The sequence below is a fragment of the Gopherus flavomarginatus genome, chromosome 4 (genome assembly GCF_025201925.1).
Source record: "Gopherus flavomarginatus isolate rGopFla2 chromosome 4, rGopFla2.mat.asm, whole genome shotgun sequence".
NCBI lineage: Eukaryota > Metazoa > Chordata > Testudines > Testudinidae > Gopherus > Gopherus flavomarginatus.
In genome coordinates, this window is record NC_066620.1 from 157,794,543 (window position 1) to 157,819,373 (window position 24,831).

Consider the following 24,831-nt stretch of genomic DNA (forward strand, 5'->3'; position numbering starts at 1 on the left):
TCTGCCTACCTAATCTAACTGAGTCTAAGGGAGTCTAAAATTGCTTAACTCACACAATAAAGGGCCAGAAGACAGGAGTGTAGCACAAAAAGAAACAGGGTGTGTGTCATAAAGTAAGTTGAAGAGGTCCCCCCTTTACTTTTAACCTGATCCTTTTTATGGCTTCTTCTGACTGTTCAGCCTATAAATTACATCAGTTTATAGTCTTACACATTAATAAATAGGTCTGAGTTTTAGGGTGACAAAGTTAATGTCAGAGAGTCTAACTTATACCTCCTTACTCCTTAGCTCTGAATTTGGCCCTGAACCAGGCCTCCAAATTCATTATTACTATTTTACAGTTCTATTACAGTAACATCCAGAGTCCAAATCGCAACTGGGGCCACATGGTGCTAGGCACTGTACAAATACTTACAAAGATACAGTCCCTGCCTCAAACACCTTACCATAGGTAAGTGACACATGAAGGGTGTGAGGGTAGGGATATATGTCCAAATATATACACTTGACTATATTTTGCATTTTATAATTGTAAGTAGATGAAGTGAGTGCCAATGAATCCCACCTCCCCCATCAAGCCATAACTAACTGGCTGATTTCCTATAGGCACTGAGACCTAGGTGAGTCTCAAAGAGATGTGATGGAACAGAGAATAATGACCTTACTGATCAGATCAAGAAGGGAATTACTTGCGGGGGAGGCACAGAAGAAGACATAGAGTTGTTTGTGAGAGAAGCAAACAAACAGGAAGATGGTGCTGTTCTTGACAGAGTGAAAACTGCATGGGAGGCAACTTGTTAAGAGCAGACATGTAGGGATGGATAGTGTGGTGAAGAACCTTGAAAATAAGGACAAACAGCTTCAACTTGGTGTAGTTAAAAGAGGTCCAATGGAGAGATTAAACAGGGTGTTTCTGTGGTCAGAGTGACATACAGAAGAGATTATTTTAACTGCTCTGTTTAGTGTGAACCCAGGAAGGTGATGTAGGTGTTAGGGAGGGATGGAGAGGTTGGTGTCACAATAATCAAGACTGGAAATGATGAAGAGGGTCTGCAGAAGAGGGTTATCTCAGTTACCAACATTGAACCCAACACATCACAGGTGAAAAGCTAGAGAATTATCCTTGTTTGTCACATTCCTTCTCACTCTCTCTCTTAGAAAACTTATGCTCAAGGTATATGCTTTTATAAATATTAAGTACAATCTTATCTTTCAGCTAACTCTGATATTAAATCAAGATGTGCCTCCAAACCCAGTGTTCTCATTTTTTCTTACAGTGAGCCAACCGAATGCTGAATGATAAAATAAAGAAACTGGAAAATTTTAGTTACCAGTCTCCCACATCATTTCAAGCACTGCAGAATGTAACTCACCTCAGTATGGTTACCCTGTTTTAAGGCTCTGTTACATTTATAATCAATATTTTGATTCATTGGCTTCCAAAGGTAAACTTGTTGACATGGGTCAGCTTTTCAGCACTCTTGCACTGAGCATGACATTCATCTTGGTATTCAGAATGAAAAGATGGCTCTTCCGCTTGGCAATAATTCTGCTGTAGATCAAATGTTCATGTAAATAGTTTTACGTGCTTAGAAAATGCATCTTTATAATTTTCTTTCTCTAGGTGGGGATGAGATCCCGAAACCAAGGTGGAGAAAGCTCTCCTAATGGGCATTTCCCCAGTTCTAAGCCCATTGTTAGCAATGCAGAGAATGAAAACCTTCAGGAAGATGCCAAGAAAAAGAACAAATCTCATCGAAAGGAAGAGGAAGTCATAGTCTCAGGGACTGTAAAAAGACAGTTAAAGTCACCAGCACCTGGTGAACGAAAGAACAAGAAATCCATAGAACTTTCTAAAGAGGACTTAATCCGGCTCCTCAGTATAATGGAAGGAGAACTGCAGGTAAATAAAACATCCCTCTCTCTTATATAACGCTTCTGCCTTTTCTCCTTGTTACACTTTTCTCTGAGGGTATGTTTGCACTTGGAATTGGGAAGATAATTCCCAGCTCCAGGAGACGTACTCACACTAGCCCTCACCAAGCTATTGCACTAAATATGGAGTGCAACCATGGCAGAGCAAGCAGTGGGACAGGCTAGCTGCTCCGTGTACCTGCCTGTGAGAGACCCTGGGCAGATATTTAGGACAGCTAGCCCCTCCTACTGCTCATGCTGCCATGACTACACTATGTTTTTAGCATTCTTGCTCAATAGGAGCTAGTGCAAGGATGTCTCCTGCAGCTATGCATCACACCCCCAGCTCTAAATGTAGACGTATCTTGAGAGACTTGGGTTTCAACATTGGCACACAGATTGAAGATGAAGAACTCCAAAGGAGGAGTAATGACAAATGGGATTGAGTGGGTTGAGGTGTTTAGTGCAGCAGTCACTATTAAGTACAACCTTATTGAAACGCTCATTAGTGATTTGCAGAGGAGTTCCAAAGGAGGGAGGAGTTGCAAAGGAGTTTCAGAAGAGAAAGAGGCCTAAAGAGATTAGACATGTGGGCAGAAAACAACCAAATGAGATTCAGATGCAAAGAACTACAATGGGGGAAACAACCCAGAAGACGGTTATTCAGTGCAAGGGAGAAACCTGGAAATCAGTAATGCTGGAAAAGAGCTTGAGGTGACAGTGGGGCAACCCATGAAACAATTTAGCCTTTTATACTGCACTTGTGTTTATATTTGTGAACCACAGCAACATTCCGAAAGCTATACCAATTTTCCTGGCTGAGTTGACACATTTACCTGCAGCTGGGATGGTGCTATAACAGGGGAAATGGGATTTCTTTTCATAGTGGCGTCCCCTCTCTGCATTTCTCCTAAAGTACCCTTGGTGCAGTTTAAAAGTGGTCAGAGCTTTTATCATCCCCAGCCCCTTCTTTCCAGTGAACCACTATTACACAGCACTTTTTTAGGCCCTGCTTTTCCTGAAAGCCACATTCACTGGACTTTTCCTTTAGTTTTAGATCCCTGTTGCCTCTCTGTTAATCCACTGGCAGGAAACAATTATGTTGTGAGTGATCAACCAGTGAGAAACCTGAGTTATACCAGCACTGCAAAAACACTAGGCCTGAGCTCATTACTGAACACTAGTATTCCATCCATATTTCATCACCAAAGGCACATTAATTGATTGCTTTCTTAGTAGATCTGTATAAAAGAAAAATAATCTTGTCAGCAGAGAAGAGAAACCAGCTTTTTTTTTTCATTTAGTGGCAGAAACTAAATTGTTCTTTGGTTTTCGACTTTAATTTGTCACAAACAAAAGGCACCTTTCCAGAGGAATACAGCCATAATTGTTCTATGACAAATGGAAATAAAGAGAATGAAATTCTGTCTGATTTAGTTTTACGAAAAGCTATTGCTTCTGGGGCAGAATTTCACTAGCCCTGTGTGCTGTTAAAAATGAAAAAAATTCACCTTGGATGAGATTTGCAACTATGTTTGAAAATATCAGTGTTAATTTTTGCAAAGCAGAACTGTCACACACAGCTGTAGTGTTCAATACAGTCTGATCTGTTGAATCATTTAGCATATGTATGGTTTCCTGAAAGATTTAAGCAGAAATCAGTTCAGTGATTTGTATGCATCACTGATGGGGGAGGGATGAAGTACACTTTTGTGGTGAAGACACGAGTCAACATGGCAGGAAATTTGCTTCTATTCTTGACTCTGTTGTGGAATTCTGTCTAACTTGGGTTAAGTCACTTACAGCCTGATCCCCAGTGCTTAATTTGTGCTGGGGCTTGCTAGGGATTACCCTGGCACCTCTAGACTTGGCAGTTCATAGCCCCATGCTGGTCCCTTGGACAGCTCTGTAGACAGTGCTGCTGCCAGCCAAAGCACAGAAGTAAGGGTGGCAATACACTATACCAGGCCACCCTTACTTCTGTGCTGCTGCTGGCAGTGGCACTGCTTTCAGAGCTAGGTGCCCAGTCAGTAACTGCCACTTTCTGGCTGCCCAGCTCTGAAGGCAGCACAGCTGGCAGCAGCAATGCAGAAGTAATGGTAGCAACACCATATCATGCCCTGTGCTGGCCAGCAGCAGCCACTCTCCTGTCACCCTGCTTGAGCCCCGCCAGCTTTTTCATAACAAAATAAGCATTGCTGATCCTGCTCCCACTCATGTAAATTCCTGTGGACTTCACTGAAGCACAGCTGGGTCTTCAGTCTTTGTCTCTCACTTTACATTGAGGGAACAGAAAGATTAAAGGCCCATCCATCCACCTTCTCATATGCCACATCCTCATATGGCAACCGAGCACAATCATCATCTGAACTGCAGTAGCATCTAAAGTTCTCAGTCAAGATGTAGTCCCATTGCACTAGACACTATTCAAACAAATGAATAGTCCCTGCCACAAAGAGCGTAGAATCTACCGATACCTACCCCACAAGAGGACTGTGAAGCTAAATTTGTTCATGTCTGTGAAGCACTTTGAGATCCTCAGGAAGAAGGTGCTATTGAAATGGAAAGTATTAATTGTTAATCCATTGGGTTTTTTAATATCGGTTCAAAAACCAATTTGATTTATTTACCCAATTATTCTAAATGCATTGAATTGTTAATAGAGTGGACAGGCCAAAGAAGCCTGGCTTGAGATGAAGGTCTGGGCTTTGTGATCATAAATGAGGACAAGCCAAAAAAGAATCATGCCAGGGTGAATATTCTGGCACTACTCCCTGGCTGTCACAGTGACCTACTACACTGTATCGTTTTACGTATTTTCTTTTTCAGATGTGTAGAGTCAACTGTAGTGGCCTGACTAGTGTTTTGATTCACAGAGCCAAATCAAACTCTGGGTTTAGCTTGGTCTTTAAACCTTCTGGATTGTTCAAGTTACATTACTTAGCTAGTCTCTAGAACAAGAGACTCCTGTTAGCCACAGCTCTCGTGCTATGGTTTAAGTGCTTTATAAAGCACCTTTCCTGCTCAAGATATTGAGACAGGGTCCAGGACACGCAAAATAGGGCGTACAGCCTTGTCTTTGGAAACCATTTAAACAGCAGTAGAAAAAAACATCACGTAGACACATGTGACAAGGTTTTATTTGGAGAATGACTGCAGGCTTTGCATCTAGGATTAACCAATATCTTTGCAAAAAGTGCCATAAAATCTTTAACATCTACAAGGCAACTGATCTAATTTATCACACTTCTAACAATGCAGAGACCTCCCAGAACTTTGTTGCATTGCTGTCAGTATGGATAATGAACCCTTAGTATGGGATGTGAATCTCTAGCTTCTGCTCCAGGGGCTGAAAATACTAACAAGCTATACGGACATCTCCTAACAGTGATAGTTATAATTTTTTTTAAAAACTACAGTGACCTTGTCATAAACAGATAGCTAAGGGTTAATGTCTCTTTCACCTATAAAAGGGTTAACAAACAGTAACCTGAAACACCTGACCGGAGGACCAATCAGGAAACAAGACTTTTTCAAATCTGGGTGGAGGGAAGTTTTGAGTGTGAGTTCTTTGTCTTGTGTCTGACCCTCTCGGCTATGAGAATGATTTTTCTATCTCCAGCTTTCTAATCTTCTGTTTCCAAGTTGTAAGTACGAGGATAATAAGACAATAGGTTTATATTGTTTTCTTTTGTATTTACATGTGTGTAGTTGCTGGAATGTTTTAAATTGTATTCTTTTTGGATAAGGCTGTTTATTCATTCTTTTCCTTTAAGCAATTGACCTGTATATTGTCACCATTATACAGAGACTATTTTTAATGTCTTTTTCTTTCTTTTTTATATAAAGCTTTCTTTTTAAGACCTGTTGGAGTTTTTCTTTAGTGGGGACTCCAGGGAATTGAGTCTGCAGCTCACCAGGGAATTGGTGGGAGGAAGAAGTCAGGGGGAAAATCTCTTTGTGTTAGATTTACTAAGCCTGACTTTGCATACCCTCTGGGTGAGGGGGAAGAGAGATTAGATCTCTCGGTGCTTGTGTTTCCAGGACTGGAAGCAGGGAATCTCCTAGGGTCGTCCAGGGAGGGGAGCCTGGGAGGAAGTACAAGGAAACAAGGGGAGAGGGTTATTTCCCTTTGTTGTAAGACTCAAGGCATCTGAGTCTGGGGGTCCCCCAGGGAAGGTTTTGGGGAGACCACAGTGAGCTAGGCACTGTATAATTCCTGGCTGGTGGCAGCAATTACCACATCCAAGCTGGTAACTAAGCTTGGAGGTTTTCATGCTAACACCCATATTTTGGACGCTAAGGTCCAGATCTGGGAAGAAATGTTATGACAGACCTCCAGTAGCTTGCTTGAGTTTTGGTTCCTAGAGCCACATCAGACACTGATTTGTCTGTCTCAAATTTCCTAGCGTGGCCATATCTAGTTACTGAGTTTACAGAAGAATAGAGTTTCATAAACCACTAAAGTCAACAGTGCCTAAATGTTGGTCTGTAAGAAAGCAGAAGGAAAAAATGCATTTACAAACTTGCAGTAATTAGACTTCTTCCCAATATTCATGAGCAGGAGAGCCTGAAGGACAGCCTCTCCAGGAGGGAATAAGAACAAGCTCATGCCAGGAACTGATTTAAAAAGCCACACACTGCTTGGTACAATAGTTATTATTCTGCAGCATCTTACTGCTTACAGAAAACAAGCAGAGATTATGTAGTCTTTAACCACCCACCTCTCGCATAAGAGTAAACAATTTGCAGGGGATGTTTCCCCAGTAACAACATGAAAAATGTCTGCAGGTTTTTAAATCATGAGAAATTGATTTAAAAAGAAAAAAGAACCTGAACTACAGTCAGACATGAAATAATAATATCCTTGTGCTTTCAGTGATTTCGGTGACACAAAAGAAAAGGCATAGATTACCATAACAGAACAGCAGAGGCATCGGGGATCTTTCCAGCTAAGGTGTCATCCTATCTGTGGTACACAGACTTTAGTCTGATACATCTACATGTTTGTACTGGCAAGAAAATGTTCCCTCTATACTTTCCAAACAGCAGCCATTAATCTACAGAAATACCCACCCCAATGTTAAACATTTCCTGATCAGGGGCCTGAAAGGAAACAGGAAGCAGCATGTACACATTTTTACCAGCCTCCCTCCTATTTCAGACAAAAAAACAATAATAAAATCTCTGCAAATACAGTATTCCACTAGGAATAGTTATTTTTTTCAAGGAAAATCATCTATGAGCCAGGTTTTTGTCTGTTGCCTGACAGATGTAGGAAACTGTCTACCAAGCTTAAAATCTACACTTCTCACCAATTAAAGTAGAAGCACCTTTCAACTCAACCCTCTAGTTATATCTAGTTAGCATGATTCCCTAGTGTGGCACTGGTATGTATCAGACACAGCTCAGAGGTTACCAGTTACATTTGTCTCTTGCACTCTTTAAACAAGCCATGTCTACACTACCTCTATCGATATAACTTATGTTACTCAGGGTGTGAAAAGAACAACATGAATTTACACAAAACAGCTGCCCTGAGAAATCGTCATTCTTCCAAATGGTCAGATGTGACATCTTTTTAGTAGCTTATTGTGAAAGGTGTAAACATTGCATGACAAATGGACAGAGATTATTTATCCTTTAACACAGTTTCAATTTACAATTAATTTTAATGCTTATGAATAATGGGGCTTGAATACTTTTTAGAGTGGGGGAGCTGTGCCTCCCCTTGTCCCTGTCTGTGCCCCCCGCTGCTGGGGCCGGGAGCAGGGCCATGGGTTCTGGAGGGGGGGTACATGGACAGGGGTAAGGGGGATGAGGTTGAGGAGCAAGGCCAGGAGTGGAGCCCCAGACGCAGGTCCAGCAGCCTCATGTAAAACTAGGGGGTGCTGCAGCACCTTCCACACCCCTCGTTCCCACGCCTATGCTCATGAAAGGCACCAGACTGAGAGCCCTGAAGACTAGAGTTCTTCATTTCTCTTAAGAGCAATAGGCCCAGCGTAGTCAATGGCAATGCAAGTTTCCACTATACCACCAATTCCCAGCCTGGACGGATTTCTTCTTGGTGTGTCCATTCAATCATTGGCCTCTCTGGAGAGAGTGCTAGTAAGAGTCTAATTTGTAACGTGAACGCCTGAACATTAGGAACTGGACTAAGGCTACCAGTTCACACCACATGTAAGGCATTGGTTTTAACCTATAAAATTCTAACTGGGCACAGGCTAAAGTCCTCTAAGGAGTCCCTCTCTGGAGTCCTCTAAGGGCCCAGCTCTCTGAGGGATCGCATCTCTTCCTATGCTACACTGTATCAGTTGCATACATTCAAGCTAGTACTAGAGCTAGTACTTCCAGTAATAAAAATGAGGGGCCTGGTAGCAGGATATCTACATTCAAGTCCTTGGCTAAGGTCTTGGCTACAATGAGGTTTGTTCTAATCACAGCCATCATTGCCCAGCCGTTGGTGCAGCTGCACTAGCCCAGACCTCCACTGCTAACAGACAAAGCCACTAACTGCACCTGTGGAGCTTACCTTTGTCTGAAACTGGGATAAACTATGTTGGCATAAATTGTGGTTCTCCTTATCTGTGACTGGCTGTTACCACTGGTGACTGACATGGGGACAAATCCCCCATATAGGCAAGGCCTAAGAACTCACCTCTCTCTGGCAGACCTAGGACTTGTTGAATTCAGCGCATGCTGCAAGATTCAACTATCCATTGTCTTGGGCCTGTCAGTGAGAGGTATATTGGAACTGATTCTCATGGTACCAGGGACTGAGAGTCACCTTATTACCCCCTGCCTCTAATGAGAGGGAGTCTTGCCTGCGGTAGCTGGTGCTAGCTCCCTAACCCCACCAACTATGGGGGGAGGGATAGCTCAGTGGTTTGAGCATTGGCCTGCTAAACCCAGGGTTGTAAGTTCAATTCTCAAGGGGGCAAAAAGCTGTCTGGGGATTGGTCCTGCTTTGAGCAGGGGGTTGGACTAGATGACCTCCTAAGGTCCCTTCCAACCCTGATATTCTATGAGTCTATATATTTAACTAGTCAGTCACTCTCAAGGGCTCTCCTCTGGGCTAAGCCAGCTCTGTCTTTGCCTTGCAAGTTAACATTAGGTGCCTCCCAGTGTCCAAGTCCCCTTGAATTGTTCCCCTGTGATATCCAGCCCCTGGCACTGGCTAGTCGCCAGAATTCTAGATCCTCTGCTCCCAAGAGAGCAGCATACCCCAGTTTTACCTTTAATTGCTGCTCCTGTGTAATGCACAATACTTATAATAAAACTAAAGAAGGTTTATTTAAGAAAAAATAGAGGTCCCACTGGAAACAAGTGAGAGTGATGGAAACAAATGGTTACAATACAAAATAAAATCATAAAATGTAACTAGGCCCTACTCTTCTTGATAGTTACCTTTCCTATCTAATAAAGTAGATTTCTCCTTCCAACCCCTCATCCTCACCCTCCAGGTTCAGTTTGTTGTAGAGCCAGCTGACTTCACAGGAGCCTGGTTCTCCAATTATTCATGAAACACTCCCAGCCAGCAACATGTCTCCTCAGTGAAATGGATGCAGAGTGTCTTCCTCCACCCTGTGATAAACTATATCAGTCTGTTTTTATTTGTTCCTCTGTCTGTTCTAATGTTCCTTTTTAACTCCAAGTGGTTTCAATTGTTTGCAGTTGTCTTGGATAGTTTTTCATTTGAGAGTTGTTCTGGGATGGGGCAAGGGTAGACAATTGAACCTTGTATTACATCACCAGATGATCAGGGAGGGGTGATAACTCCATCTCAGTTGAATGGGCCATCACTGAGACATATGAGTCCCTAACTTTTGAGTGACTAACTTTTACTTTATGACCATAAGGCATAGTTTTCAATATAGGTCCATTGTTCTTTAAATATTATCTGTACACATCTCACATTGATTTTGAGTATTGATAAGTTACAACTTTTCAGTAGACTCCTCACATGCTACTCTTCATGGATAAATACCAGGAAAGTGGTGTAGTGAGTGTGGTTGGTCTGAAACAGAAGCTGCTGGTAAAGAACAGTGAACCTTTTCCCTACTGGCACCGGTGGACTGCTGTGTCACATATTATGAAGGCTTTAAGGGTTAATTGTATTCTGTTTGCTAAGGCTTTGGGGGAGATTTCGGTAGTCATAACCCCACAAAGGAATGACCTCCTGAAGACATAGGGAAATCCCCTTTACTTACAAATTCAAATAGTGTGCGCATGTATGTATATAGCACATACTCTAACGCTGTTTTGGGTAGTTTATTGTAGCGTTTTGTCATTCATCTTTCTAATAAATAATGAAGAATCGTAATTACAGCCTTTTCTTGCTCTTTCTTTTCACCCTACTTTTCTTTCCTTCCATTGTATATTAATATATTCTATTCTAATCTACTTTACATTTCTCTCTCTGTCAGTATCTGACATTCACTCTTCCCTTAGCTTTCTCTCTCTTTTTCCTTCTTTTCTTTTCCAGCTATGTTCTCCTCCGCTTTCCACAATGGTCTATCTTTCATTCCTCTCCAGTTTCATATCTTCTTCATCCTTCATCTCCAAATCCACTCCCACTCCTGTCTCACTTACCTCTGATCACTATCTCCACTTCTCCCATCCACCACCACCATCCCTCTCCTTTCAGTGATCAAGCCTCTGTCCCCAAACTCATCTTTTCCAGCAGCACCAAGTTTAGCCTGTTTCTACCACCCTCTCCAGTCCAGCAGTTCCACTCCAGAGAACTACCTGACGTAATCTTGGAACCATTAGTGATTATCTTTGAGAGCTTCTGGAGGATGGGTGAGGTCCCAGAGGCTGGAAAAGGACAAATGTAGCACCTACGTTTAAAAATTGGAACAAAGAGGACCTAGGAATTATAGACCAGTCAGTCTAACTTCAATACTAAGAAAGATACTGGAACAAATTATTAAACAGTCAGTTTGTAAGCACCTAGAGGATAATGGGGCTATAAGGAGTCGCCAACATGGATTTGTCAAGAACAAATCATGGCAAACCAACCTAATTTCCTTCTTTGGCAGACTTACTAGTCTAGTGGATAAGAGGGAAGCTGTAGACTATTTAGTAAGTCTTTTGACACAGTCCCATGTGACATTCTCATAAGAAAACTAGGGACATGTGGTATAGATTGAATTACTATAAGGTGGGTGCAAACCTAGTTGAGGTCCAGAACCTGAGAGCTGGGCCACAAGAGTCCTAGAAGGAAGTAGGGTCAAGAACCATGGGTAGCGTTGTCAAGTTCATCTAGCTGGGCTGCAAGCAGAATTAAAATGGTCGCAGCAAACCAGAAGTTCTTCAACAAATAGTTTTCACTTCCTCCTGCAAGAATTCTTTTCTTACTGATGGACACAAAAACATATTTGCTCTGAGATTATATTCAGAGATCACATTCAAATCTGTGTACTACCTGTATTGCTATATGGATCAGACCCCTGGACTCCCACAGGGTCTAGGAATGGCTAGAGCAGGCATTCTCAAACTTCATTCCACTGCAACCCCCTTCTAACAACAATTACTACATGGCCCAAGGAGAGGGGACCAAAGCCTGAGCCTGCCCAAGCCCCACCACCCCAGGTGTGGGGGGCCGGAGCAAAGCCCAAGTCCCACCTCCCTGCATAAGGAGACCAAAGCCAAAGTCCAAGGTCTTCAGCCCCAGGCAGGGGGCATGTAACCTGATCCTCACTGTCTAGGGCTGAAGACCTCAGGCTTCAGCTTTGGCCCCGAGCGGTGCGGCTTGAGCTTCAGCTTCTGCCCAGGGAAGTGGGACTCAGGCTTCGGCTGTGGCCTCAGGTTCCAGCAAGTCTAATGACAGCTCTGGTGACCCCACTAAAATGGGTTCGTGACCCACTTTGGAGAACCGCTGGGCTAGAGGCATTCCATATGTGGTGTTAGCGCAAAATCCTGAGCATAAAGTGGTTTGACTCTGTGCAAAATGTCAGAGCCTCACAAAGATCTAGTCTTCCTTCCATTGCTTGTTTAAGCAGAGTCAGGATGAGCTCTACTCTGACATCGATGGAAAGAATTTCAGAGAGTGTATTTGCATAGGCACACCTACTCCAACGGCAGCCTGGGATGGTTGTTTTGACAGCTCTGGAATCCCCAGTTTCTTTGCTGTTGGGGCGGGAGGAGTGGAGTTTGTCACCCTGATTGTGTGAATGGGGAGCTGTGAGACTGCTTTGTGACAGAATTGACTCAACCTCAGTTGGGTGGTACTTGCTAGACAAGGGACATGGGTTCCAAAACCCAGTGAATTGAGAGAGGCTGGGGACAGGTATTTGTGCTTGGTGGTGTAGATGCCTTGTGGAGCCAGAAGCAGTAGTTCCACCCACTTCTCTCTCTCCTGTGGAATGTCAGAGTTGATTTTTTTATTCCCTTAAGAATCTAGATACAGGTTACTGAGCTGAACTCACTTTGGGCTAATGGTGCACTAGCACTGGGGCTTCCCTACTGTAAGCTGAGATCACTAAGAGTTGAAATCACTAAAGAGCTGGAATTACTGAGCTGAGAGCACTGAGTGCTGTGCTAACTAGTGGGGGAGCCTGAAGCTATACGGCGGAACAGAGCAGCTGGCAGAGTGGAGTGGAGCAGTTTGTGGGGACGGCTGGAGCGGATCACAGGACAGCTGGTGAAGCAGAGCAGCTGGCAGAGCAGAGTAGATGTGGGACAGGTGGAGCGGCCCACAGAGTGAGTGGAGCCGAGCAGTTTGCGGGAACAGCTGGAGCAGCTCACGGGACAGCTGGTGGAGCAGAGCGGCTGGCAGAGCGGAGCGGAGCAGTTTGTGAGGACGGCTGGAGGAGCAGAGTGGAGTGGCTGGTAAAGCGGGGCAGTTCATGGAGAAGGCTGAAGCAGAACCCCACGGAGAGGCAGGGCAGTTGGCCCCAGACCACGTAAGGTGCCCCTTTCTACCCAGGCTGGGGGGAGGGACCTCTGCAGATAAACTCTCGAACTTTGGGGCTGCACTGACCCAGGACAGAGACTTTTGGATTGTGGGACTTTTGGGACTGTGGGTGATTTGGGGGTTGCTGGACTCAAGGGCCCAGGGAAAAGGACATGGCCCAATTTCCTGGGGTGGGTCTTTGCTCATGGTTTGGTCTAGGAACTCTAGTTGAGGTGTTTTCCCATTTAATGCTTGTTGTTTATCTCATGTAATTAAACCTTTTCTGCTACACCGAGACTCTGTGCTTGCGAGAGGGGAAGTATTGCCTCTTCGAGGCGCCCAAGGGTGTGTGTAAGGTTTTCCCAGGTCACTGGGTGGGGACTCAAGCTGGTTTGGCATTGTGTTATTGAAATGGAACCCCTGGATACTGAACCTGGCCCTTGTTGCTGCCAACTCAGAGGGGCAGAAGGGTTACACTTGTTATATTCAAAAGTGGTGTTGTGTGCTCTTTGGATGTGTTGTCAGAATGGACAAAAGCAACCAGTGCACTATGCTGTCAGACTCTCCATTGAAGCTTGAAAGAATGCACACCCTGACCCTACCTGGCACTGCCTATGCGACTGCTTCAGAAATTCATGGATTTGCAGGATTGAGGCAAAGCTGGGAACTTCACTACATGATGCCTAGTGCAGTACTCTCAGATGTGGTCACTCTGGAGGGTACAATGGTCTTATATTAACAGGAGTGTCATATGTAAGACACAGGAGGCAATTGTCCTGCTCTATGAGGTGCTGGTGAGACCTCAGCTGGAGTGCTGCATCCAATTCTGGGAGCTCTACTTCAGGAAAGTTGTGGACAAATTGTAGAGTGTCCAGAGGAGAGCAACAAAAATGATAAAATGTTTAGAAAAGATGACCTATGAGAAAAAGTTTTAAAAAATGGGCATGTTTAATCTTGAGAAAACAATCTTCAGATATATTACAGGCTATTATAAAGAGGATGGTGACCAATTGTTCTCCATGTATACTGAAGGTAGGAAACTTAGGTTAGATATTACGAACTATAAGGGTAGATAGTCTCTGGAATAGACTTCCAAGGAAAGTTGTGGAATCCCCGTCATTGGAGGTTTTAAAGAACGGTTTGGATAAACATTTGTCAGGGATGGTCTAGATTTAGTCGGTCCTGCTTCAGTGCAGAGACGTGGACTTGATGACCTCTTGAGGTCCCTTCCAGCCCTACATTTTTATGATTCTTTGATTCTCAAGGTCCTTAGTAGACTGTGTGTGTTTGATGATGATGGAAACTGGTTGAAAGACTGTACTCAAAGAATAGTTATCAACAGCTAGTTGAGGATGAATCTCGTGGGGTCCTGCAGGGATCTGTCCTGGTTTTGGTGCTATTCAATATTTTCATTAATGAGTAGGATAATAGAGTGGAGAGTATACTTATAAAATTTGTGATGATACCAACTTGGGAGGGGTTGCAAGCACTTTGGAGGAGAGGGTGAATTCAAAATGGCTTTGGCAAATTGGAGAATTGGTCTGAAATCAAAAAAACCTTATCTCCACATTTGGAGATCAATATTAGTCTACATTTAGATAACTATGTGTACCTGTATCACTTTACTGTCCATCTTCTGCCTTCTTACATCATCTTTCCTCCCATCTCTCTTGGGTATTTACAGTGCTGTCACTGTGGCAGTAAGAACTGGTTCTGTCCTCTTGTACTGTATTTTCCTCCATCAGAAATTATGATGATAGGCTTAAACACTGTTGTGATGGGTGATATGGAAAGTGGTTAAAGAAATACTGGACATACTCATTTTTTCCCCCTGGAGACTTGCTCTCACATTCTTGAATTGATTTGATTAAATAATTAGTTGCTTGAATACTGGAGCAGGGAAGGTGGGGCTGTTGGTGGGGTGGTATATGGAGGTGCTACATTATGATTTCTGAGGGGGACTCACTTAGAAAGGGAAGTGAGGAGAAGCTGCTGGAGAATCATTCCAGAGGGAAGCAATAGAATCAAATGGTGTGTGTGAGGTGAGGGAAGTGGAGGGAGTTCTGAAATGGCCATCAGGAGTATCAGCTGGTGTGAGAAGCATTGGTCATCTGGAATGGAGTATGGGTGAAGAGGATTGATAAACCTGTGTCTGAGAGGTGAGGAGACGAGCTGAGTAGAGCAGGAAGCATATGCATGTAGTGGTTTGGTGAAGTTGTTATTAACTATGCTGAGCACTATGAGTGGGTTGATTTAGTCTACTCTGGTCATATTGCTTGGATGAGAGTTAACTTTACTAAAGCACTGAGAAAATTCTAGGTATATACACAGCAACAGAAAAAAGGAGGCAGGGAAGGAGACAGGAGAGAGAACTAGATTAAATGAAATAGAATGGAATGAAATAAAAGGGTAGAATGATGGAGGAAGGGAGATGAAGAGGAAAGGAGGAATGGAACAGAGACCAATGAATTTGACATAGAGAGTAGGAAGAGGAAAAAGAAGGAGGGACTGAGAAAGAAGGAAGGGAATGAAGGAGAAGGAGGGTCTTGAGATGGCAGCAGAATGATAGCACTAGAAGAGTAAAGTAGCAAAAACACATCAGAGAAGAGACCTTGAAATGGCTTATGGACCTACAACTGCATCTAGAGAATGTTACTATGCAGATACCATATACAAGAGAGAGAGAGAGAGAGAGAGCAAAAAACAGTATTGCTACGAGGAGCTAAGCTATTTCCTCAGATCTGACTGAATACATGTTTCTTTTCTAGCAACTCATGTTTTTGACTTGATACCAAACTAAAGTAGATTTCAGATGGTAAGTGCTTTATGAATGGAATCGTTATCAGAGGTAAATTCCATCTAATCATCAGTTTTGCTATAGTGTACCATCTTTATTCCCTCTTCTAGAATTCAAACTGATGGGGCCTGCCTTCTTGCATATAGCATCTTCCTGGGTAGAAGAGGGCCCTTGTCCAGCTTTCTTGTGATGTTCCACAGTGGTCCACTTAGTCTTGATATTTCTTCCGGATGGGTGGGAAAACCACTTTTCTTGTCTAGGTTCACAAGTTCAGAACAGGGAATTTTACAGTTATAAAGCAAAATTTACATATTATAGCATGGAATACAGACATTTTACAAATAAGATTACTGCATGCCTCAACTTACAAGCATTTTATAGAGTCTAAACATTAAACACATTCTTACAAGTTCAACACCCGTCTTGAACAGTATTAACATACAGGTGAACTGGTCTGGTTTCCAGCTATGAATTTGTCAGTGCTTGGCGGATGCCTACAACTTTGGCAAGAGCTGGCACCTGGTTTACCAGTGTCACACACATTTCTTTTGAAATATCCTTAGCCTTCTCGTCTTAGCCCTTCAGAATTGAACAGTCTGGCACCACCATTCCTAAAATTATGAGACATAATCTTTCTCCAAGAGGTGTCAATGGCTGAACTTCCATTGGCTTCCAAGGGAGCAAATTACGATCCGCGTTCTTTTCTTCCATTATTACCTTTTGACGTTAATGGATAGAAGGGTTTTTTGATCAGCTGACCTCAGAAGATATTTTGTGCTTCAGTTAATAAGGAATTATGTAGTAACAGCGATGGGAGCTGCTTGTATAATTTCCCTTGTACTTTACTGAAGACTCATTCTTTGCTGAGGGAACATGTCAGACACTCTTGTAACACATGGCAGTTTTATAGTTGCTCCAGCTCTAATCTATCTGAGATTCTTGAAGCAAACTTGCGGTGAATGTCTGTATCACAGGTCACATTGCAGGGCAGTACTGCGTCATCATCAGTCATTAATTAATGTTTGAGTTTGTGGCTCCTAGACTGGTTTTATTGGCTTTACTGCCCTAATGGTGTATTTATTAAGTTTGTGTCTCCTGATCCTCAGCTGAGGAGCAGATAATCTCTTGAAATCAAAACTAATATTTTTCCTTCCAAAATGCATTTTAATAACAGCAAATATAAACTTTCAAACCATACTTGTGGGAACCTGAACTCTGAGAAAGTGTCTTGTATCTAGGGTTACAGGCTCCACCTATTGGTTGATTTAAATGAGAGAAATGTAACATTTTCACTTCAAGAATTGTTGGCTATTCTCATGCTCCTGGGTCTTGCCACATCTTCCATAGCTTACTGGCTTTGACCTCAAGATTCTGCATGATGGTCCAAAAAAAAAAAAAAGTTGAGTCTGATTGATTTATTTTAGTGGTCTACATACAAGAGACAGCAATGCCAAACTATTACCCAAAATGTAGAATCATTATTCTTTCTTAAGTAAGCCTTCCTCTGTGTTATTATAAGTGCTTATAAGTGCTCTGCATCAGTAGCGTAGATGGGGGGGAAGTGGGGCAGCAGCCACTCTCCCACTGAGCACAAGTGGTGCCTTTTTAATTTTACTCATCCAGGAGTGGAAAAAAAAAAGGTGCCACCCACTGTGGCGCCTTTTACTGACAGGGCGGGCACCTCAGCGTTGGGACCTTCACTCACTACAGGTGTCTTCAGCGGCACTAAAGCTTCATCACCAAAATGCTGCCGAAGACCTGTGGAGCGAGTGAAGATCCCACCACCGAGGTGCCGCCAAAGACCCAGAGCTGCCCCGTTAGTAAAAGTGCTGCAGCGGGTGGTGCCTTTTTTTCCCTCCCCCTCTTCCCTCCACCTGGCTATGCCACTGCTCTGCTTTTTACAGGAGCAATGATTTAAGGTAAAACTGGTAAACTGGTGTACACGGCTCCTTTGGGGGCAGAGGATCTGGTATTTCTGTGAGTAACCAGCCTCAGGGGCTGGATATCACAGGGGAACAATTCAAAGGAACTCTGAGACTGGGGTGCACCTCTTGTTCACTTGCAAGGCAAAGCTGGGGCTAGTAAGCCCAGAGGAGAGTGGCTGAAAGGCTGGTGCCGTTAAAGAGCTGACACACAGGTAAGACTCCCTTATGCTGGTGGCAGGGCGGAACATGGTGACTCACAGTTGTGGGAGAACAGAGAACTGTCACAATAGTTTCTTCGCTTGCAGCCCTAAACCTCTTTTGGCCAGCACTACATTTTGCTTGAACTGGCTGTGTGTGGCTTTCTTTTTCTGGCTGTTTCTGTTTCTCTTAGCTTGTCTCGCATACATACACACACACACACACACTCTTATCCAAAACAATATCAAGTCAAGCCCTCCACCCACATAATTATATTTCCTACCTGGTGGGGGGCTGCTGTGAAGGAGCTAAACTTTCTTACAGCTCTCTTAAATGAAGGGTGGTAGTTTCACCTGCCTGCTTCAGTGATCTTTCACTCAACCCACAATAATGTATTCATGAATTAAGCCTCATAACAGCCCCAGGAGGGAAGGAAGTATTATCATCCCCATCATACAGACTGGGAATTGAAACACAAAGATATTAAATGATTTGTGCCAAGGTCTTTAAAGAAGTCTGTGGCAGATCACAAGCAGAACCCAGATCTCCTGGTCCTAATCCAGAGTGTGGACCTCAAGAACACCTGGAATAAGAGGGGAATGAGAGGAGGAGCAAAGGAGGCTCTCCCTGATGTCACAATTCAACCCACCTTTTTCTTCCTTTTTTAATTAGGTACCAGCTAGTCATAAAATAACAGGCCTGAGTCTCATTCACACTAAGGCTGTTCTACACGACTCTGGTATAGCAGTGTAAAAAAGGCCTTAAAATGGGTATACTTTACTCCCACTTCAATGGTGTTTACACTGCCAAAGTGGTGTAAAATCCTGTAAATCAGAATTAGATGCAGTAAAATGGTTATCTACAGGTTTTTGTGATTTCAAGATCCTTCCTTGAAGTGTTACTGACAATGAAGATATTAGTACCAATGAGAAAGCATGATCCCCTCTTCTTGTTCAAGGGAAACTAATTTTCCTTAAGAGGTTGGCTGTTGAGGAGGGTGTTATTGAGTGGATACTGAAAAATTGTAAAGGGTTCAGCAAAGAGCTATGAGAATGATTCAAGGGCTGGAAAACCTGCCTTATAGAGACAGACTTAAGAGATTCAGTCTATTTAGCTTATCAAAGTAAATTGTAAGATGTGACTTGAGCACCATCTACAAATAGGAGCACAGGGAAGAGATTTGATTGTAGGGGGCTCTTTAATCTAATGCAGTGGTGTCCATACTTTTCCTCATGTCTCCACATTAACAGTAATTGAATGCATCCACACACACACACCCCTCCCATGTGGCGGGGAGTAGGGGCTTAGCCGCAACCGGGAGCTGGGGCTGCGGCCGGGAGCGGAGGCCAGGAGTGCAACTGGGTGCTGGTGGCTGGAGCCAAAGCAGGGCTGAGTGGCACTCCCTCCCCGCCCCCCAGGGGACTGGCTTAGGGCCCACTGTGCCCTCCCCAGACTTTCCTCCCTGCCTGCCTAGAGGGGGATGCCCCACTGTTTAGGGACCACTGATCTAATGGACAATGCCATAATAAGAGCATGTGGTTGGAAGCTGATGCTAAACAAATTCAGATTGGAAATAAAACACAGTTTATAAGTGAAGGTAGTTAGGTATTGGAACAATTTACCAAAGCAAGTGCTGCCGAATCCACCACATCATGTTTTTAAATCAAGATTCGGCATCTTACAAAAAGTTATGTTTTACCTTAGCCAGAAGTTATGGGCTTGATGCAGGAATTCCTGCATGGGCTTCTATGGGATGTGATATACAGGAGGTCAGACTAGATGATCATAACAGACCCTTCTAGCCTCAAAAACTGTGAATTCAAAGTTACTAACTATTGGCAAAATCTGCTTTGAACAAAGTTACCTTTTATAGCTTGAAGAAAAATGTGTAAACTTTGATCATCTACTACCATGACTTTACTGCAAATCAGAGCATAGATTTAAACACCAATAAATTCTGTGACTAGCTTGTTGTCTGCTGGAAGGAGAATAAAGTCTAAAATGAGATCAGCAAACAAATTGTTCACTGCAACACAGAACCCCAGAGAAATCTTGAAATGTGGATAAGAGTCTTTTTCTGTGCAACTGTAGATGATTCTTCCCTATGTACAGTCTACAGATTGGTTGAAAAGCATTCTTCTTGTTAGCTAGTGCTGTTCAGTTTGTGGTCTCTACTTGTTGCTGGGTACAAGTCATGTTCACAATGCTTTTATGTGGTTAACTGTGGCTAAAATATCATTTATGTAGCAAACCCCAAATAGCAGCGTGAGCCATTGTGATGCATTTCTGAAGCATGTAAGACATATCCCAACATGCTTTGATTTGTATACATAATCTAGAGTGACCTTCTGAGCTTGCTTCTCCACTGCCAAAGATCATGAAACTGTAAATCTGTATGTTGCAGCAACCTACCCATTATCTGATAATACAGTGCAGAGCTCCTTTTCAATGTCAACAGACAAAAAATTATACTGCAGCCTTTTAAAAGTCAGAAAGCATCAAGCAGTGTGGAGTTAATACTTCTAGGAGCCTGGCCATGGGAATTTGCTGGCCCTAGCCCAGACTACAGATAATTAATTATGTCAGTGAAAGGCTCTGGTGGCCTGTTCTCTTCAGAGAAAAGTGACATCATCTATGGAGCTCACTGGCAATAAAACAGAACAAAGCTGTGTGGGCAGGAAATAACAGACAGATGTCTTCTAGTGCTCATTTGATCTGTTTCAAAGCTTTCTGTAAGAAGTAACATGTTGCTCAGTGTTTCTCCTTCATAGCGCTGCCATCTTTAGCTTGGACCTTTTTTTTTTTTAAATTGTAAAAGGCCACATTATTCTCTGATGTAACTCCACTGGTGTCACTTCAATGGAGTTTACATAGGGGACAGTGTGGCCCAACATATGTCTCCCCCCACACACTGATTTTAATAGGACTTTCTGTATTATCATTGTAAGAGACTCACAGCAATATACAGTTCACAGCTATCACATCACACTGACAGTGTCATAATGTAAGGTAAAAGTTATTCATACTATGGACAGGATAACCCTTTTCAGTTTCATTTTCTCAGCATTTTTAGAACTGTCTTGCATTTTTGTAAAATTTCACTAAACTGTACAACAAAGGCTGAAAGTCAAGTTTTCATCCCTGAAATCTCCTGGCTCCTTGAACTGCAAATTGTAAGTCACATAAATAGACCTGGGTCTGTAGATATAAAAACAAATTCATTCAAGAGAACTACATACCACCAGGTGGTGGGGAATTTAGCTCAGGTGAAAAACAGTTTTTGTGGAGAATAAAAACTCTTTAAACCTAGGGAAACTATGCATCTGTTTTCAGAGGGAAAAAGACAGGATTTTTTCATGTTTGGAGTTATTATAGAAGTGAGAAAAAACATACTTCCAAGGTTTTATGTAAGAGTGAGAGCTATTTCTCAAGTTTTTGGCAAAAAAACATAGCAATGTGCAGTGGTGCTCAGTGACCGTGTCCAAGCTTCCAGCTTTGAAGCAGCCTGTGCAATGGATTTTGTGCACAGTAAACATTTGATCCCAACAACACATGCCTAGCTTGTCTGTTACCAGGGCCATCATGTCTCCCCGCATCCAAAGCACGCTGCTATGCCCAGCCTCAGCCAAGGAGGTTTATTTTCATATCAGAGGTAAAGAAACAAAACCAAAGTCTTAACTCAGTCCTGAGCCCCAGGCTTCAGGGCCACCCCCTCCCAGGAGTCTCTAGCCCCCTAGCTCCTGGCAGCCTTCCAGCATCAGTCAGCTTTGTTCCCCTCCTGGATTAGCATCCATAGGGCTGCTTCCCTGAGCTGCTTGCCCCCTTGCTCCAGGGACCAACCACAGGTGCTAGCTCCAGTCTGCTGTGGCTTTTCCTCTCAAGAGCTCAGCCTATCTCAGTCTTTCCTCCTGCTACCAGCCTATTAACAGCCCTTGAGAGTATGCCTACACAGCAAAGAAAAACCCAAGGTTGGCCCAACTGCAGAGCTGTTTCATTGCTGTGTAGACTTCTGGGCTCAGGCTGGAACCTAGAAGTCTACACAGCAATGAAAGGCAGCCTCACCTACCCAAGTTGGCTGGCACAGGCCGGCTGTGGGTTTTTCTTTGCTGCGTAGAATTATCTTGATAGTCCCAGGTGTAGCCCAGCCCTCTTTAATTAACTCAGTTGGGCTCATCTGCTCCACTCCAGGGTACTGGACTCAGTCTATGGACAAAGTCCAGCTACCCTATGACAAAGTGGTTGTAAGAGTACATGGGGATACTCTGAGGAGGTAGGATATTAATGGAAGGACCCTAAAGGGACAATTGAATATTATATGGTTCAAAGGAGCCTCAATTTGATATCTTGGCAGTGGCCAATTTTTATTTCTTCATTTTTTTTTCTTATTTTAATACAAAATGTAGGAAGATTTTTAAAAAATATTTAAATTAGTCTATTAAGAATCTAACAAGAGAACGGGAGTTACAAAATCTAAGCATTGGACTTTTGTTAGGAATCTTACACTGATATCCATGTTTGCTTATAATGTCCTCTGAGACACAGTAGGGCTACAGCTGCCTGAAGAAGTTGTCTGCATTAATTTCATCTAGATGAACCCTTACTGTACATGCATAACCTGAACTGTCTAACTGGAATTTCCAGAAACAAAAGGTCCCTTCAATCTCTGCAGTGACATATCACGCAGCATGCCTCAGATGCAGCTGAGAGCAGGTTGGGAACAACCACCTGATTTCCTTGAGAGGAGTGTAATATGAGGCCTTGCTCTTGGTCTTTATTAGCACTATGTGAAAAGCTTGCAAAGTCTATTGGAATTTAGGAAATTAGCCACTGGTGGGATCACCACACTGCATGAGGAACCTATGACCTTATCTAGTTTCTGATCCTATTCACAGCAGCTGTTGCACTATTAATAAACTGCAGGTGTAAAATAACAGCACAAGTAATAAAAAATGTGCTCCTATCCATGATTTCACAGCTACTGTCATGCCATTAATCAGAGATAAAATATGACTTTGTAAACTTTGATCCTGTATTATATGGTGCTTTTACCTGTGTAATCATTCCAATGTGCCATGGTGATTAGAAAGGCAGTTTTTGAAAGTGAAAAATACCAGATGAACTTCTAATGGTTTCCTGAAAGCATTGCTTATGAATGATATCATTTGCCCTTAACTTTACACCACGCTCCTTCGTAATAGCTTGGGGAATTCTCATTATGTTACTGAAATAAAGAAGCTCTTTGATCAGCAAATTCTAAACTAATTACTGGTTTGGGTAGCAGATTATTACTGACAGACAGGTAGCTCTGAGAAGATGTGGTGCCAGTTAGCAGGAAGGCAAGTTATGCAGAGCCAGAATTGAAGAAAGAAGTTAAGAAACTGATTGGCTCAGGGGCTTGGTATGAGCTTTACTTTCACCAATGAGTCATTGGTTTGATTCCAATCCAGCCCATTTTGGTAATGACTGAAATTTGATATAATCTAATGGCTCTTTGGTGGTTTATGTGAAACAAGTTTGACTCACTCAGTTCAGCTTGCAGTGCACACGTGTCCTGTCCCAAAACATGCCACCTCAATGGGCACTAAAGTGCAGCTTTGTCAGCAGTCTAACTGGAGAGGCTAAGGACTGAGTGGACTTGGAGACCAAACTGCAAACTCACTCAGAGCTGATCTCCTGGGTCAGAATGGTAAGAAATTAGCAGGGCACAAGGAGGAAGCTTGCATTGTTACTTCTCATGCAGAACTGGTTTGTCAACAAATCAAGACCATTGGTTGCCAGGCTGTCAATCACCTTCCCAAGCAGTGAATGACACCATTTTTTTCTAAACCATGGGCCTAATTCTCATGTATGCTAAGGCCTATTTATGCTGCTTTGGAAGTGTAACTGGCCCTTACTGTGAGTATAAGTGTAATACATGGGATATGGTGTGTGTAAGGTCCCTTAACCCTACCAGAGCAGTGTGAAGGAGTTGCAGTGTTTAACAAATAACACTGTGGAAGCTTTTGTTCTTCTTCAAGACATCCCTGTGGGTGCTCCACTCCAGGTGCTGGTGCATCCCTCCGCCTTCGCTCAGAGAGTTGTACAGAAGTAACTGCATGGGCCATGCATGCACGGTACCTGCCTCACATGCTGCTGGTGCCTTAACATTGTGTGCGTGGCTGTGACTCCTCAGGTCCTTGTCTACCGTCCCCAGCCTGAGATGGAGCTCAGTGGTCCCACTCAAAACTTTTTTTTGCTTTTGCACAGTTAGTATAGTTAGTACAGTATTTTAGTCAAAGTTTTATTTTCTTCAGCCCTCTCCTTTGCCCCTCCCCCCCCAAAATAAGTAATTTTTCCTCCTGTTTTTTCCCTTACGGCTAGTTAATGAGTTTATATTATGCCTGGCTCCCCAGGCTTTAAGAGAGACACTATGTGCAGAGAGGCCATCCCCATCTCTGATGGACATTCTCAATGCATCTGCTGTTTGGGGGAATCCCACGTCCCCCCAAAATGTGCCCATTGTAGCAAGCTCAAAGCCAGGCCACGGAAGAACAGAGACCTGAGGCTCAAGTTAATTTTGATAGATAAGTCCCTCAGACCCACCTCTGATCTAGGACATGAATCCTGCTCGGGACAGAGCCCTCCTAAGACCAACAAGGGCAAAAAAATCTGTAAAAAAGCTGCCAGCCTTGTCACCTCAGAGGGACCAAACTGCCTTCAGATGTTCCCAAGCAGGTCTGTCTCGTCTGTGTCAACCGCACCATGGCTCAGCACATATGACACTCGACGCACCTCTGATGCCATCCATACCCCAGCTACTGCCAATACGCACTGCTCTGGTGCCAAGGCCAATAGCTTGAAGTTGCCTGCCTCTTCTTTCATGGTACTGCCCGGCACCACAAAGGACTTGGCGCTGCCTCAGACGCACTTGTCTGTGCTGCACACAACCACTAGTTCAGCCACGGCACTAACTCCTCAACCACCTCTGGTGATGCACACAGTGCCACTCCAATCAGCACCAACCAACCCTGCGGTCCCGTTGCTGCACTCAGCACAATACCCATCGGCACCATCTACATGGGGACCACGGTGTTTTCATCAAAGGGATTTGCTAGTTTCAC

General features: G+C 43.4%; 1 protein-coding gene across 2 annotated transcripts in view; it reads left to right on the top strand.

Annotated features, from left to right (window-relative positions):
* Nucleotides 1-24,831, top strand: part of FILIP1 (filamin A interacting protein 1) — a 156,068-nt gene that overhangs the window by 53,162 nt on the left and 78,075 nt on the right. For both annotated transcript variants that reach the window (XM_050950664.1, XM_050950665.1), the window contains exon 2: nucleotides 1,625-1,903. In XM_050950664.1, the coding sequence (XP_050806621.1) occupies nucleotides 1,631-1,903 (273 nt within the window). In that variant the 5' untranslated portion in view covers nucleotides 1,625-1,630. The remainder of the gene's footprint in view (nucleotides 1-1,624; nucleotides 1,904-24,831) is intronic.